At 49.5% G+C, this 16,762-nt stretch overlaps 1 protein-coding gene, 1 long non-coding RNA gene and 1 pseudogene across 2 annotated transcripts; 2 read left to right on the top strand and 1 right to left on the bottom strand.

The window, feature by feature from the left end:
• Nucleotides 1-416: 416 nt before the first annotated feature.
• On the top strand, nt 417-1,549 carry LOC136502688 (uncharacterized). Its single transcript, XR_010770663.1, has 3 exons — nt 417-507; nt 1,159-1,241; nt 1,416-1,549. It is a non-coding gene; the product is annotated as an uncharacterized lncRNA (long non-coding RNA).
• Nucleotides 1,550-4,212: 2,663 nt separating this feature from the next.
• On the top strand, nt 4,213-6,627 carry LOC136467273 (aspartic proteinase nepenthesin-1-like; annotated as a pseudogene).
• Nucleotides 6,628-12,003: 5,376 nt separating this feature from the next.
• LOC136502701 (uncharacterized) lies at nt 12,004-13,019 on the bottom strand. Its single transcript, XM_066497943.1, has one exon. It carries the CDS (start codon nt 12,910-12,912, stop codon nt 12,277-12,279), a length of 636 nt encoding a protein of 211 aa, XP_066354040.1. The 5' UTR covers nt 12,913-13,019; the 3' UTR covers nt 12,004-12,276.
• Nucleotides 13,020-16,762: the final 3,743 nt, after the last annotated feature.

Here is a 16,762-nt window from a genome sequence, read left to right on the forward strand (position 1 = left end):
CTTCCGGCTAGCCTTCCCGTTGCGCCCTTTGGCAAGTCCCTCCGCCGACGGCGGCCGCACCACCATCGGCCTCATCCCCGACTTCCGTCCATGTCCTGAAAGGGAGCAGCCGCTACCTCCTCCCAGCGCTCACGCTGAAAGGGCCGCCTCCATGCTCTCGTGTGCTGCCGGCCACCATCGACCTCAACGCAGCTATCGATACCTCCATGATGATGCCTTGATTCCTTGAAGGTGTTCGATGAAATGAACACAACGTGTGCGTTTTATTCGCAGTCAAACACACCTGGTAGACATCCTATTCTAGAAGAAGGTAGAGTTGCAGGTGTTTGCTTCAATAGAAATCCTATTCCATTTCGCTTGTTAGATTCACTGGATTGGTGATTAATAATTGCAGAGCATCTCCCCAAACGATCATGTCTTGCCCGTCCATTGGCAACTGGGCGCTTGCAAGATGCGTAGCAGTGAGGGAGGAGGATTTAATCCTGGAGCTGTACGATGAGAACTCAGGTACGTATTGTACATACTAAAATAAATTTTAGCATTTCTTTTATATGTGGTAATGTGTATGCATACCAGTTGTCCGATGAAATGGATAAAGGCGTCAACTCTTCTCTCTCTTATTCACTTTGTCTGATGTCTAATTTTCCATCATAGAGTCTTCGACTACACACTCATCCAAATTATATTTGCAACAATAGATGCTCTGTAATATAAACATTGTCAACTTCTTTCTAAACACTAAACAAAGCTAATAAATAGTTATATCTGTCATTAAAGTAGGCAATTTGATTTCATCCATCACCCATGAATATATCCTTCTACTACCTTCCATTAGTTTTCAGTTCTGTGAGACCTATTGACTATGAAAATTTCTGATATGATGTTTAATGAGCCGTGGCTTCTATGATGCTTACGATGTAGATGGTAGTTAATTCAATTCAACTCCATATACTGTTTTGTGACCCTATGTAAGGCTATCAGATTTCTTGAAATTGCATCCATGTGGGAATATCATGGGTTTACCCTATAGCCGCTCTAAATTTTTTACAAGAACCAACCATCTGTATCAGGCTACTAACTCATCTGCAAGCATTAATATTTAGCATAACTATATTCTGTAAGCACTGATATTACAACAAAATTTGGTTATTTGTGTAGTGTTCTATGCCACCAGGTGATTAATTCACATGTACATCTCAAGAAGATCTGAACAAAGTAAGAAAGCAGATTATCGATCACAGGTACCTACCTGTTCTGGACTCTGAAATATAAAGCATCTTTAGTAATCCACCCATTCATGAATATCGAGCATTCTATCAAAGTTCTATTCTATTAGAAAAAGATATGTCCTTTTGTAGGGTTCAACTAATCCAAAAGTTAGATATGCTAAATATTTCTTCATTGTATCTTTACAGCAGGCCTGTTCGCCCATTCTCATACATCAGGATGTATTCTTTGTTTCCATGCATGCTCTTGAAATCAGGCAGTTATTTGGGAGTGGAACACTGCATTTTGTGAGTGGAAGGATGTTGTTACATTTCATTGATAAATGTCATGCGATTTTTTCCCCTTGGGCGTAGTGTTCTTTCATCTTAGTAGACTGAACCTTTTCACTTTTCAGCTTATATAAAATACCACTGCCATGTTGGGCTATGCTGACAAGGAAACCATAACTATTGTAGAATTGACATACAACATTAACTTGCACAATTTTGTGAGAGCAATGTGTATGAATCCATACTAGTAAACCCGAATCAAATATCATCACACTAATCATCACTTGCTATGATGTGACCATGGTCTCAGTGAGGTTCAAGATGCTATTGTATTCCTCTCTGCTAACGATCACTAAGCTCAACTTCAAAATCATCATAAACCTAATCTTGTAGCTCAACTGCTAAACCTTTTGAAGTAATAACTGATAAGCTGGCTAATTCAAAGGAGGGAGTTTTTCTAGTTACCATACCATTTTTGTTTTATTTTTAGTAAAAAACCAGATAAAACCTCGATAACCGATATCTTCCAGTTTCGCTTTCATCCCTAAAATAGGGAAATCATCTGAGCAGACAATGAACAACCTGACCAGGAAAGATAAATTGGAACCAAATCTGAACAGACGACAATGAACAACCTAAGCTACCTAAAAGAACGGCGGCCTCAAGTTGATACGCAGATCCACCATGCCGCGCACCACAGCCCGTGGGTTCCCGTACTCGTCCCCGGGTGCCGGCAACTCCCAGTCTAGCAGCTTCACCACCTTGCCGAACGGCATCGTCCCTTCCAGCAGCCTTGGGTTGCCCTCCACCACCTCGTTGCGGCGCCTCTTCATCTTCTTCTCCTCCTCCTCCTCGTCATCATCCAGGTCCCCGAGCACCAGCGCGTCGAGCAGCCGAACCCGTGCCCTGCTGATGACGGTGGTGTGGCCCGAGGTGTGCGGTCCCCCACGGGTCACCACCACCATGTTCGTCCTCCTTCGGAAGAGGAAGTCGGCACGCTCCACGAAGATGTCTAGAGATAGGTCCGGCCAGTTCGACGCGACGGGGATCCTGATCCCCAGCTTCCACGTCTTGAAGTCGTCCTTGTCAAACTCGAACGGAAGCGTCTGCCTGGCGACTACCTCGTCGGCGATGGCCACGTAGATGGTGCAGGTCCGTGGCCACGCCGGACCAGCGAAGCCACTCATCTTCGGCCCGGTGAGGCTGACCTCCAGAAAGCCCACGGTTTGAGGGACCTGGTCTTGCTTCACCCCAGCCATGACGTGACTCGTAGCTAGCTAGGTCGGCGCCTCCGCTTCTCGCGTTGATGGCGCCTCTCCTTTGCCTGCTGCTCGGCCTGCGGCGACACTTTGGATCTGTTTTTTATTTTCCCCAGATATGTTTTCCTTTTAAAGGAAGCAGTACCCGGGGACACGGTTAACAAGTTTGTTTTTATTTTCCTCCCATATCTTTTGTTTTTTCAACAAACCTATCTACAAACAAAATCAAATGTCCAGGTCTATCACGAGCAGGGTCGGATCCACGAGGGGGCTCCCGGGGCTGCAGCCCCGGTCGTGGGCCGAATTCCAAGGGGGCAAGTCTTCAGCCCAGCATCCCAAAATCCACATCAACCCTGGTGCCAGCCCCAGCCTTGCCCAGGACGGAGCAGCCGCGGCCGCGGCCGCGCCCGCACCGCACCCGCGAGTCGCGAGTCGCGACCGTGCGTGGCTCGTCCGTGCCCTCCACTCGCGACCACGCCGGCGCGCCGCCCACCTGAACTCGCGTCGTCCGGCCTCCGCCCTTCGCGGCTCCGCGTCCAGCGTCCAGTGCGGCTGTCCCGCCTCCGCCCTCCGCCCTCCGCTCCTCCTCCTCTGGCGCCTGCGCCAGGCCGCCAGGCCATCCCTTGCCGGCTGCCGGCCGTCGCCGTCCAGGAGCCCAGGACTGCTGCCGGGTGCGGGCCTCTGGATCCGCCACTGCATAGCCTCCAACCTGCTTAGCTGCTCCTGCTAGTTGGTGGCCTCCTTGGCTGGTGCTTGCTGGCTTGCTGCACAGTCAGGGCAAAGGCACATAGGCAGAATGCCCTGTTCGCATGAACTTGCAATAAAATAGTGTTTTTCTCTTAAAACAAATCAGTTTCAGCTGATTTATTAGTTGCAGGGTTAGATAGCCATTGTGAGTAAACGAATACCAATTTCTAGGTTTTCATTTCATCATGTGTTTGTTTGATGAATGACTAATAATTGCAATGAAGTTTGCAATACTTAATATCGTTGAAAAATCTTATGAATATCATTCAGTCTGAATGGAGAAATTAAATCAAATAATTAATTTCTGGTTAAAGCCTTCTAGTAAAAAAAATAATAGCCATGCAATTGAGATTTTTAGCAAGATTTCTAGACTTTTAAACGGTATTAAAATTTCTAGCCTGGTATAATTTAACCCCCATCCTGACCCATTTCTGGATCCGTCACTGATCACGAGAAACTCGTCACTGATCACGAGAAACCCTCTCACCCGTGGTCTCCGAAACTGAGGACTCCTCTCCCACAGACCAACAATCTATTCGGCAGCTCGTATTCGGCTTATAAGTCTGGGCTTATCAGCCAACGAACAGGATTTTTCTCTCACAACAAACCAGTCAGCAGTACTTTCAGTCATGGCTTATAAGTCAATCCAGCCAAAACGAAAAGGCTGCTGACGCTCTCGGAAGGTCAGACCCTAACGATGCCGCCGATCGATGCCGCCATCATTGCACGCAGCCCCCTCGCCTGGACTGGCGCTAGCGCACACTCTGTAAAAAAATGAAAAAGATGTTATGCCAAGACCGAAACACAGAGGTTTTAAAATTTTAAGAAGTTGGTTTATGAAGGAACCCTAGTATGGGCTAGCTGAAAATGTTGAAGATGATAGATGTGGTTGTTACTCGAATCTATGCTTCTCCTACTTCCGTTGGCTACAACGACTTAATCATCGTCCGAGTAAAGGATGGATAACGTCAGTAATAAATGGGAGACATGAGTCTGCCATTCTCTCTGTTGTTGACGATGCACGCTTTATCATGTTGTATAAAAAAGGGAAAATTGGTTCTATAACATTCAAACATCACAAGAATCGGAAAATATCATCAAAAGAGCTCTGTCATGTAAAATACCATTCAAAGATGCAAACGTTAACTGAAAGTAGCATTCCATCACGTTCCGTCACCTTCGGAGTTAACAGCGTCTGTCTCAACCTCGTCCCAGGCAGCTCGGAGCTCATTGCAACGACAACGTCTGATTCCAGCTCAAGTTGACCCACGTCGACGCGGGCACGTCCTACACCAAGCTTGAGCTCCTCAGCCGCGCCATTTGACCGGAGCAAGGCCCGCGTGGCCGCGCTGCAGTCCGCCGCCGTGTCGGCGCCACCCGTGGTGGACCCAATCACGGCGGCGCGCGTCCTCGTGACGGCCAGCAGCGGCGAGTACATGGTGGACCTAGCCATCGGCACGCCGCTGCTGTACTACACGGCCATCATGGACACCGGGAGCGACCTCATCTGGACGCAGTGCGCGCCCTGCCTGCTCTGCGCCGACCAGCCCACGCCCTACTTCGACGCGAAGAAGTCCGCCACGTACCAAGCCCTCCCGTGCCGGTCGTCGCGGTGAGCCGCGCTCTCCAGCCCCTCCTGCTTCAAGAAGATGTGCGTGTACCAGTATTACTACGGCGACACCGCGTCCACCGCCGGCGTCCTCGCCAACGAGACGTTCACGTTCGGCGCGGCCAGCTCGACCAAGGTCAGGGCAGCTAACGTCTCCTTCGGGTGTGGCAGTCTCAACGCGGGCGACCTCGCCAACAGCTCCGGCATGGTCGGCTTCGGCCGTGGGCCGCTATCGCTGGTGAGCCAACTCGGGCCGTCCAGGTTCTCCTACTGCCTCACGTCGTACCTCTCGCCGACGCCAAGCAGGCTCTACTTCGGCGTGTTCGCGAACCTCAACAGCACCAACACCAGCTCCGGGTCGCCGGTGCAGTCCACGCCGTTCGTCATCAACCCGGCGCTGCCCATGTACTTCCTGTCGGTCAACGGCATCAGCCTGGGGACCAAGCGCCTGCCCATCGACCCGCTGGTGTTCGCCATCAACGACGACGGCAAGGGCGGGGGACGCAGATTCGGTGACTTTGCTCCTGCAAGTCAAGTCGGTACCGGAGAAAGAGGAGGGCCAGGACACCGTGGAGAAGACGAGGACAACCACTTTAGCAGGGACGTCGGGTTGTTGCCAGAGAAGAAGACGAGCAGCCTTCAGCAACCAAGATGCCGGGCTGCTGCTGATGGAGAGCGAGGCAGGGCGCGCGCCGTGTAGAGGACGCGGACTGCCGCCGGGGGGCGTGCTGAGGTGCATGTCCCGGCAGATCTTGAGGCGGGTCTGCTCTCCATCAGGGACCCCTCCATCAGCCAGTCTATGTGACTGCGTCCACTGTCCGCAACGGCTTCCCCGTCCTGCGTCCTCCGGTCTTCCCTGCCGCCGCTCGCCGCGCCCACCACGGGCGCGCCCCACCGAGCGGGAGGCCAGCCATGGTCGAGCCGGAGAGTCGCGTGCCGCGTGGGATGCCCCGACATGGCCACGCGCGAGAGCCGCCATGGCCCAGGCAGCCGCGCGTCGCCCCCCGTCCTCGCGCGCGGTCGGTGTAGCTTGGGGCTTGCAGACAATGGCGTGCAGCAGCTTGGCGACCTGCGACGTCGCACGGGCGGGACGGCGTCGAGCCGTCGAGGGACGTAGAGCCCGACGAGAGCGCCCAGGTAGGCGTCTAAGAAGGAGACGCCGCTTCCTGCGTCGACGAGTTGGGGCTGCGCGGTGCGCGAGGGAGAGTGCGCGTCGGCGAGCATCACCGGCCTAGGCGGAAAATGCCAAGTCTGGGCTCTCTGCACTGTGTTTTCTCGTTGGAATCACTTAGCGCCATGAGATGTAAAATGGACGGAGGAGATGAACGTGACTTGCTCAAGCAAAGTCACTGAATCTGGATCCACGTGCGGGGTCATCATCGACTCAGGCACGTCCATCACGTGGCTGCAGCAGGACGCCTACGAGGCCGTGCGGCGCGGGCTGGTGTCGGCCATCCCGCTGCCGGCGACGAACGACACGGACATAGGCCTGGACACGTGTTTCCATGGCTCCTGACCGTTTTTGAATTTTGAGTGAAGCACTGAAGCCGAGTCCTCGGACGGACGCAACCAACGGCGTTAACAGCGAAAGTAACAGAGCGCTAGATTGCGGACGGAATGCTCACTTTCGATGGTATTTTACGGCACGATGAACTTTCGGTGGTATTTTCCGATTCTCGTATTCTTTCGGTGCTACGAAACCAATTTTCCCTATAAAAAACGCAATCATGTCCATACTGCATGAGCATATACGAGACTGAGTCCAAGTAAACGCGGTTGGATGGGCCGGACAGCCCTGCCCCTGATACACCCGTTCAAGAAAACAAAGCAATCCCTTGCGTTCTTCCATTCAGATATAGGAGTACCATTTAAAAAAAAAAGTTGACATAGGAGTACCATGGATCGTATAGATGGTACGCATTGCTTGGGAGACGCGTCATTTGTACCAGAAGGTTCGTAGCTGCAGACTGCAGTGCATAGGAGGCACACAACTGCCAGAAAGCAGATACATACTCGGTCCGATTTTTTTTTTTTCTGAATGCAATGTCAGAAGCTCCCTTACTCGGTCGTTTTTTATTAAAACAATAACAGGAGTTTTGCCTTACTTGGTCCAAACTCTCAGTCTCGTTTCCTCACAAGCATATTGAAAAAAGAAAACTCTCATGTCCCGAAAAGCATCTAAAAAAAAAGAAAACTCTCAGTGTCCTCAGGTATCAAGTTATCTATACTGGCGTGAAAATGACATTTATTTCTCAATTTTCAATTGGAAATCTCATGTCGAGCCTAGCTCTGATATTTCTTTGGCAAACATTTTAGTTTAACATTGCGTTAAGTTTCCTGCATATCTGCAAAATTCGGACAGTTAGAGTTTTATTTTAGGGACATTTTAAAAGGACAACTATTATTATTCTTAGTGTCCTACGTGGGTGTGGCATTAGACTATCTCCAACAGCACATACCCAAATTGAAGACTCATTTCATAGTTTGGGTCACGCACGGCAAAAGGGTCACGCACCTAAAACTCGCATTCTCCAAAAGCCGACCCAAAAGCCCATCCCTCTCTCCCCACTCTCTCTCCCCCGCGCCGCCCGTTCCCGTCCCTCTCTACCCCGGCGCTGGCGGCGGCACCCCTCCCTCCCCTCCCTCTCGGATCTGGCGGTCGCGGGCGAGGAGGACCCTGGATCCCCGCTCCCCGCCGACGAGCCATGATCCCCGCGTCGCCATGGTACCTGCCGGCCGCGCCCTGAGGCGGACCTCGCCGCGGCGGAGCCGCCGCACCCCGCTCCTACGGGCCCACCACTACGACGCCAGAGATTTGCATCGGTCTCTCTCGACGACGCAAATTTGCGTTTCGACAAGCCTCGTATACAAAATGGGTGAGGTGTTTGGGTCTTCTGTTGAAGCGTTGTTTTTTTAGGTAAAACACTGTGAATGACATATTTCGTGTTTGGGTCACGGTTTCCTGGTAATACATACTCCCTCCGGTTCTCTAAAGCAAGTCGTTTTGAACATCGACACGGTCTTTAAGAAACGACTTTAACTGCAATTTTTTGCTATAAAATATTTATAAAATATAGTCAATAAATACTTTTATGAAACCACATTTCAAGATGAATCTACTTACATCACTTTCATATTTTCAAACTCAACCCAAAAAAAGTTATTTGTAGTCAAAGTTTAAAATATTTGACTTAAGAAAACTTCAAAACGACTTGTTTTAGAGAACCGGAATCGGCGCCGCCGGAATTACGGTAGATTAATGTAGCGCACTGTAGTATTTCGTTTGTATTTAGTAATAATTGTCTAATCGTTGACTAATTAGGCTCAAAACGTTCGTCTCGCAAAGTACAACCAAACTGTGCAATTAGTTTTTGATTTCGTCAATATTTAGGGCCTGTTTGGCATGGCTCCACTCCAAAACTCCAGCAACTCCAGCAAAAAATTCAGCCAAACACCCCAGCTTCAAAACTTCATAGAGCTGCCAACTCCATGGAGCTATAGTGCAAATGGGGGTGGAGTTTTGGAGCACCTCATTTGCTGCTCCAGAACTCTCTCTTTTGAACTTCCTCGTGGAGTTTGGGTAATTATCCACCAATGCCACTGATTACAGAAAAAAACGGTTCGATTCTATTTTTCCGAGCCCCCGCGCCGTGACTCCCTCCCCGTCCGACTGGATTCGCGAAGGTCTTCGAGCATCTCAGTCGCCCGCTCGCCTAGCTCCGGCCCCCGTTCCCGCCCAACTCCGGCCGCCGTGCCCGCCCAGATCTGGCCGCCGTGCCCGCCGTGCGACTACGCCGGGGCAACCGCATGTTCCAGTCGCGCGACTACACCGGGGCGCTGCGCCAGTATGAGCTGGCGCTCCGCCTCGCCCCACGCGGCCAACCCGACTGCGACGTCTTCCACAACAACCGCGCGGCCGGCCTCCTCCGACGCGCTGGCGCCATGAGCTCGTCCTCGCCGACGCGCTGGCGCTCCTCGCGCTCGACCCTGACCACCGCGACGCCATCGACCTCTCCTACCGACTACGCGCTCGTGTCAACGCGTCCTCGGCTGCCTCCGCTTCCTCGGCAACCGAGCCCACCAGCCGGCCCTCCCCCGCTGCCCTTGGTGCCTCCGCAGTTGTCGCTGGACTTGGCCATTCCCTCCCCGCTCGCCCATTCCCTAAGAAACAACCACCACCACCCCATCCTGCTACTTTGCTGTCCCTTAGGAAGAAAAGAGGAGAATAAGAGAATGACAGGTGGGACCATGAGTTGGGGGCAAGAATGATAATTCACCTTCAAACTCCTCTTTTATGGAGCCGGGGATATCCTCTCAGCCAAACACCTCAGTCAGACAGCTCCAACTCCACCTAGAGCTGGCTTCACCTGGAGTTCTGGAGTGGAGCAGCTCCACCTAGAGTTGGAGCTATGCCAAACAGGGTCTTAGTACTCCATGCATGTACCGCAAGTTTGATGTGACGGAGAATCTTCTTTTTGTATAGTGTCAAAGTTTAGATTTTGATGGGAACGCCTCAGTCTTCACTCCCTCTCATTGTCTCATCCACCATTATTCCAAATTTCCCACACCAAGCTCATCAGCTTCCATCAATCAATTTCATCTGCCGATCAACATATGTCTAATAATCCCTCGCTTCGCTTGTTAGCCCGTGTGTGCGGTTCGTTTCCGCCACGGCCACAGGCCACGGCTGCCTTCTGTGCGAGCTGACCTGAGACAAACGTCGCCGTGGTTGGTTGGCTTGGCACGGGGCATGCCGCAGGTACTTGGTGTTCATGGGCGCGAGCTGGGTGGGGTTCGCGAGCTCCATGGTGATGACGCTGAGCCTGCTGGTGCGGATGCCCGTTGACTCGCGCCACGTGCGGTGGTCCTTCGTGGTGGCCTACTCCAGCCTGGTGCTCACCTTCGTGGTGTCGCAGCCCAGGACGCACCTGTCGCTGGACCTCCTCATCTGGGCCGCCGTCCTCGTCTTCCTCTGGATCATCGTCAGCCTCCACCCGGACCGCCGCGCGCGCGCCATCCAGGTGCTCTGCTGCGGTGCCCGCGACAACTGAAACCTCTTGCTTTGCCTGCTTGTCTACTATCGTCTTCATGTTCGGACAGTGGATTGAAACCAGTATTAGCGCTCCGTAGTTTCGATGTTTATCGGTGATGCGATGTTTCACTGGCTTTTCACAGCAACTAGTGAACTCAATGTGAACTTTATTATAACCATGGCCCTGTTCGCTAATCCATACTTTTCAGTTTGTTTTTTCAGCCGGAACAATGTTTTTCTCTCACAGCAAATTAGTCGGAACAGTGTTTTGGTTTGTTTTTTCAGCGAAGCGAACAGAGCCGATGTGCAGTGAAGTTTGAAATGCAATGTGTGTGAAACCGAAATCTGTACTTGCATGAGTGTAGTACATCCATATATATACAGCTTGGCGTGGTTAGCTTCAAAAATAACATGACAAGAATTCATAGAAATTAAATCAACACAAACATAACCGATGACTAGATTGCTCCATTTAGGTAAAAGTAAACCAGTTCTCAAGCAAATTAGCAAAGGGGCAATTCTTCAATATGGCGACCAGTTGTTTTACAAGCAAGAACAATAAGGATAATACTTTAATTTCACCGGAACTTGCAACTTTTTAGGCAAACTAGCAAATCATAATTACCAACTTAGATATGAAAATGTAGAAGAAAAAATAAAAAAACACGATTAATTATATTTGGCTCTGTTTGGTTCAGCTGTGAATTGGGGAAAATTGTTGTGAATTATGAGCTGTAAAAAAAACTATTATGAGGTATGTGTTGTAGATAAGCTGAAAACTGTTTGGTCGAAACAACTATCAAATAGACCCTCTCTATCTATCTCCCTTGAAACTACTATAAAATATCTCTTTATTTTCACTTATTTGGAGAAGCAAGCCAAAAGTAAGGTCCAAAGTGCCACAAAAATTTTACTATACGAAAGCAGTGGCTTCTGAAAAAGTAACTTTAGTTTCCACTCATTTAGTAAGCATTCTGTTTTTTGGCAGCGCAAACAAACATAGCCTAAGAATAACAATTTATGTTTTGATCCGACCAATAACATGTATTCCCTTCATGCCAGAAAGAATACAGTTTTAGCACAATGTGAAGTTAAGCCATATTAAGGGTCTGATTTGGTTCGCTTCCAAAATTTACTAAGCCAAATATTTGATAAGCCATGATTTTGGCTAGTATTTGGTTTGCTATCAAAACTTGCTGAACTCTCACATTCTATGACATTTTTTTTTGTCCAACTTGTGGCTACCAAATCTTTGGTATGGCAAATTCTGTTGGATAAGATAATGCTGCTGCTATATACTATGTTACTCGCCCCAACCAAAGTGCAGCACGATAATGCGCCAAAATGCAGCCAATAGATGAACCGGCGACTCGTTGACCATATGACTTGTTATGGGGGTATTTGCCAATGATCAATGGATATGCTTGATTGTTGTTTCTCTTTACGCTATGATCTCTTCTTCATTTGTTCAACTTCGATTCATCGAGGGATAACGGTTTTCCGATGTTGCCTAGGACTATAAAGATGTTGGCATAATTGAAACCATTGTTCGTTATATTCCCAAATACTGGCCAGCGGCGGTGTTCCGTCCAGTTGTTGGGCGGGTGCTAAATTGCTAGTGCGGAGTCATCCAGAAAAACCCCAACACATCCGTGCTAATGTGGTATGCAGTTTCTATTATGCAATTAGATATGCACTGTATCAAGTACCTAGTAAAATTAATATATATTTAAAAAAGACGTCTTACAATTTAGAACTTAGAGAGTACCATACAATCGAGCGTCAATTTTGATTCTCCAGCAAATTAAAAAGCACCTTAAGACACGTGGTGCTCGATCAAAGAATAGTAAATCCAGATAATTACTACAAACTCTTCTTTTGTTACATTTACATAGCCACGCCAATTTATGTATATGGAAGCAGTACAACGCTCAAGCAAGGATACAGTTTCGATATATCACAGCAAGGATAGATAGAGTACATCACACCGCTTGCACGTAGAGTTTCTATCACATATCTGAGCTCAGAGGAAAGCCAGTTAATTAAGCAAGCATCGCATCACCAACGAACAAGCAAAAGTTAAGAGAGAGAGGATTGAACGGTGCTGCTGCTGCTGCTGGAAAGAGGTTCCGTTCAGCTGTCCCGGCTGCTGCAGCAGAGCACCTTCATGATGCACGCGCGGTTCTCCTCGCGAACGCTGGTGATGAGCCAGGAGACGAGGAGGACGGCGAGGCAGAGGAGGATGTCCAGCGACAGGTGCGTCCTGGTCTGCGACGCCGCGAAGGTGAGGAGCAGGCTGGCGTAGGCCACCGCGAACGACCACCGCACGTGGCGCGAGGTCACGGCCATCCTCACCAGCAGGCTCAGCGTCAGCACCATGGAGCTCGCGACCCCCAACCAGCTCGCCACTCTGAACACCCAGTACCTTGGCCGGTGCAGGTCGCGCATGATAGGGTCTCCGGCGCGGTACAGCCTGCCGTTGCCGTCCCCCGACGGCGTGTCCTGCGGCCAGTAGCCGCCGGGGACGCTGGAGCCGAGCAGGAAGGCGAGCATCGTGATCAGCGTGGCCCCCACGAGCAGCGCGCTGGGGTCGTGGTCCTCGCAGCTGCTCCTGTCCGGCGCGTGCCCGCCGTGCCGCTGCTGGATCACGGTCACGGGCATGACCTCCGCCGTCGGCGGCGGCGGCGGGTACGCAACAGCGTGGGCGGCGTGGCCCATCTCAAGGCTGCCCGGGGCCGGCAGCGCGTCTGGGTTCACGCGCGGGTACATGGGCACACGGCGATCGACAGAGAGACGGTTTTTGGTCTGTCTGAAGCTAGCGGAGTCTGCTGAGTGGTGAAGGCTTAGATCTCGCTGTTTGGTTTCCAGGGAAGAGAACAGACGATTCAGGGCACATTTATGTGTACACTCTGCCAGTGCTCCCAGCTCCAGGTCAAGTCAATATTTTTTGTCCCCTACCCCATCCACTTTTGCCGCTTGTAGTTTTCTACTCTCTGCTGCACGTCTCGACACGGTGTGAACTGCGAAGGGTGGACGAAATGTTCAACCAACCGCGCACCTCAAGTAATGCTGCAACGTCACGCTACCATTATTGCGGCAAGCTCCCCCACAGCCCGAACTTCTATAATAAGGCCAGGTTTAGTTGGCCCCAAACTCCTGAATTTGACACTATGCAAAAAGAAGATTCCCCGTCACATCAAACTTGCGGTACATGTATGGAGTACTAAATGTTGACGAAATCAAAAACTAATTGCACAGTTTGGTTGTACTTTGCGAGACGAACGTTTTGAGCCTAATTAGTCAACGTTTGGACAATTATTACCAAATAAAAACGAAACAACATTGTAGATACTGTAGCTACAGGAAAAACGCCGGCGCCGATTCGGTGGCCATCTAAACGCGGCCTAAGCTGCTTAATGGGCGTGGCCAGCGACCCGAATGTTCGGACGCTAACCCTCGTTTGGACGGACATCCGGACGCAAACACTTGCCCGTAGGGTTGTTCATCCTGACTGCTGCGCCTCGTCTCCTCCTGTGTGTCCGTCCCAGTGTCGAGCAACCACCTACACGCCTTGCTCCCTCAGTCTCGTATGCGCCAGCGCCGTCCTCACTCTATTGCAAACAGCTACAGAAATGGCAGCAATTTTTCCTCCACATGCACAGTCCCCACGTGAATATGCTCCACTTATGAAAAAATGGAATGGTGTCCGCCCCGCCTGCAACTATTGCGTCTGCATGCAGCTGTGTGCCACATGCCTGTTCATGCGTATGTAGGTGGGGACCGCGCCACATGACTGTTGACGCGCCATACTCTCGTGGGGACCGCTACGCCCGCGTGACCGCATCTGTATGCGCCCGCTTTCTACGCCTGCTAATGTCAATATGAAAGCACTTCTGCAACATACATATGAAACGGGTGAAACGTTTACAAACACACGTTTGCAACATATGTGTATAGCAACTACAACATCCAGATAAACAAACTTGCAACATACGTCTAAAACAGATTAAACATTTTGAACAGATACTTGCGACATATGTTTGAAACATATGCAACATTGTAACATCCAGATGAAACAACAACATAAGTCTGAAACAAGTGAAACATTGGGAACATACACTTGCAACATACATGTATAGCAACTGCAACATATGCAATATCCAGATAAAACACTTGCATCATACGCTTGAAACAGCTGAAACATGTGAAACATACACTTGCAATATACGTGTATATCCATTGCAACATATGCAACACCAGATCTACTTTTGTAACATCCAGATGAAACATATCATATGCAACATATATCTAAAACGCATGAAACATATGTTTGCAACATGCGCTCATCATCCTTGCTGCCTCCCAATGGAGGCTAGTTGACGTGGCGCGAGGCGCGGGCAGGGTGCGCGGCATAAGGCGTGAGGCGGGTCCGGTACGACCATGCGACGCGTGAGGTGCAGGGGCGTGTGACGCGAGGCGGGTCCGTCCAATCCGGACGACGTCCTGGAGCATTAGCGTTGCTTGATGGATGATATCAGTAGGGACCAGCTTATCTCTACTCTATCTAAGAAGGATTTAAAGGTAATCATCAACACTCGTGATTCGGCATTCCTCATCAACCAACAAAAAAAATCCCTACTCCCTGTGACTCTCGAGGGTGAAAATGCTCGTAGGGAAAATTCAGATATATTTGTGCCCGGCCCGGCCAGGCAACAACGCCACTGCCCACGGTGCAGGCTTAGCCCATTGCTTCTCATTTGCTTCTTTTGGTCAGAAACCTAACAGGCCCCTTGTTACGATTTGTGTGGCCCAAGCTGGAAACTCGGCTTGCCAGGAGCTTCTCTATTATCTACTTTCCTAAAGAAAATCATTTTGTGGTTGTATTAAGTTAAACATTTTAAACTTTGACAGTAAAATCTTTTAGGTTGAGTTTCAAAATATGAAAGTGATGTAAGTAGATTTATCTCGCAATATAGTTTTATAAAAGTATATATTGACTCTATTCTATAAATATTTATAGTAAAAAGTAGTGGTTAAAGTTATTTTTTTGAGACTGTGTCCATGTCCGACTTTCTCTGCGGGCACGTAGGAATCATATAGTATACGGTGCGGCTCGATTGGCCATGACCATGAGAATTTGAGATGATGGGACCTTCTGCTGGCCGGAACGCAGCGACGAGGCCTTGTAACGTCTCATCAGTGGGCCTATTGAGATAAATCTTGGGCTGGGCCGACTGTAAAAGCTCGGCCTCGGTCATGTGCGCACAGACTGGCTGCTGACTAGTTGTCTACCACGACGCATGTGACTTGCGCGACTTAGATAAGAGTATGTCCGTAGGTTCCACTGGGTTCACGGATTTTTACTCATGTCTACGACGACGCATGTGACTTACGGCTTAGATGAACGTATTAAGAAATTTACAAATCTTGTTACATAGATAATACAAGGCCCGTTTCATGATCTTTATCATATACTAGCAGGGAACCCCGCGCTTTGCGCGGGTAATAGTAGGGAAAAAAGATTTGTATTTGCGTGCAAAAAAAAGAGGAAAAAAAAACAGGGTGGCACTGTTCCTTAATGGGTAAGGACTGTTCATAGCAACCCGTACTGTTCCAAAAACCGGTTACTGTTTACGAAAACCGTTACTGTTCATCAGGGAAAACGCCGGTAACAGTGTTCTGTGAGAGGAGACGGAGTTTTTGGATTGCACGCTTATTATACTATTGTATAGATATCGTGTAGATGCGTAAGCCACGTGCATCGTGGAGCGTGGGCAATAGTTCATGGCCCTTGTGCAATACACGATTATAGAAAAAAATCTACTTAACCCCTCAACTATTGGTGGCTGGCTACTTCATCCCATCACCTATAAAACTAGACATTCTACTCCTTAAACTATTGAAAACCGTCAAAATAACCCCCTGAGGTGGTTTTGCTAAAGTGGCATATTAAAAAATATATATAATCCCCTAACATATCTATGATTGACTGCATGCCCCCGTCAACTATAAAATATTATATTATAGCCTTTAAAGCATCTAATAATGTTCAAATAATGGTCATGAATCACCACACTGGCATAAGCACGCATGCTTGCACACAGGACCACATCGGCTGCCTCCCTCTTTAAACTCTTTTCAAGCTTGTGCTACTGCCCGATGAGCACCATTGTCGGGTTAATAAACCCGGGGTCTCTAATGGATCCGCTTCCCAGCAAAAGCTCGGCTCAGCATAAGGCATTACAAACGACGCGCAACTCCTGGGTCGATCCAGATATCTAACGATAGGTCGGAAGAGTAATCCAGTCTCCGACCGAAAGGCCTGGCCAAGGAGGGGATGACGCTCGCTTCTGACTCCGACCCGCTTTTTTAACCGGGAATACACCGAACCTCTGCTTACGACGATTCTCCGACCAGCGTGGTCGGAGCCGACTGGGAACGACCAGCTGGGGATGCTCGCTCGGTGAGGACCCAAGAAATCAGGCGGAGCAGATAAGGTAATAAAAGGATCAAGATGCCCAAGAGAGGAGTGAATTGGGCTAATTCTAAATTTCTTTGCAATAATTAAACCATACAGTTAGCCCAACTTCACCCCTTATGCCTAGAAGTGTTTTTAATG

This window comes from Miscanthus floridulus, chromosome 1, assembly GCF_019320115.1.
Source record: "Miscanthus floridulus cultivar M001 chromosome 1, ASM1932011v1, whole genome shotgun sequence".
NCBI classification, from domain to species: Eukaryota; Viridiplantae; Streptophyta; class Magnoliopsida; order Poales; family Poaceae; genus Miscanthus; species Miscanthus floridulus.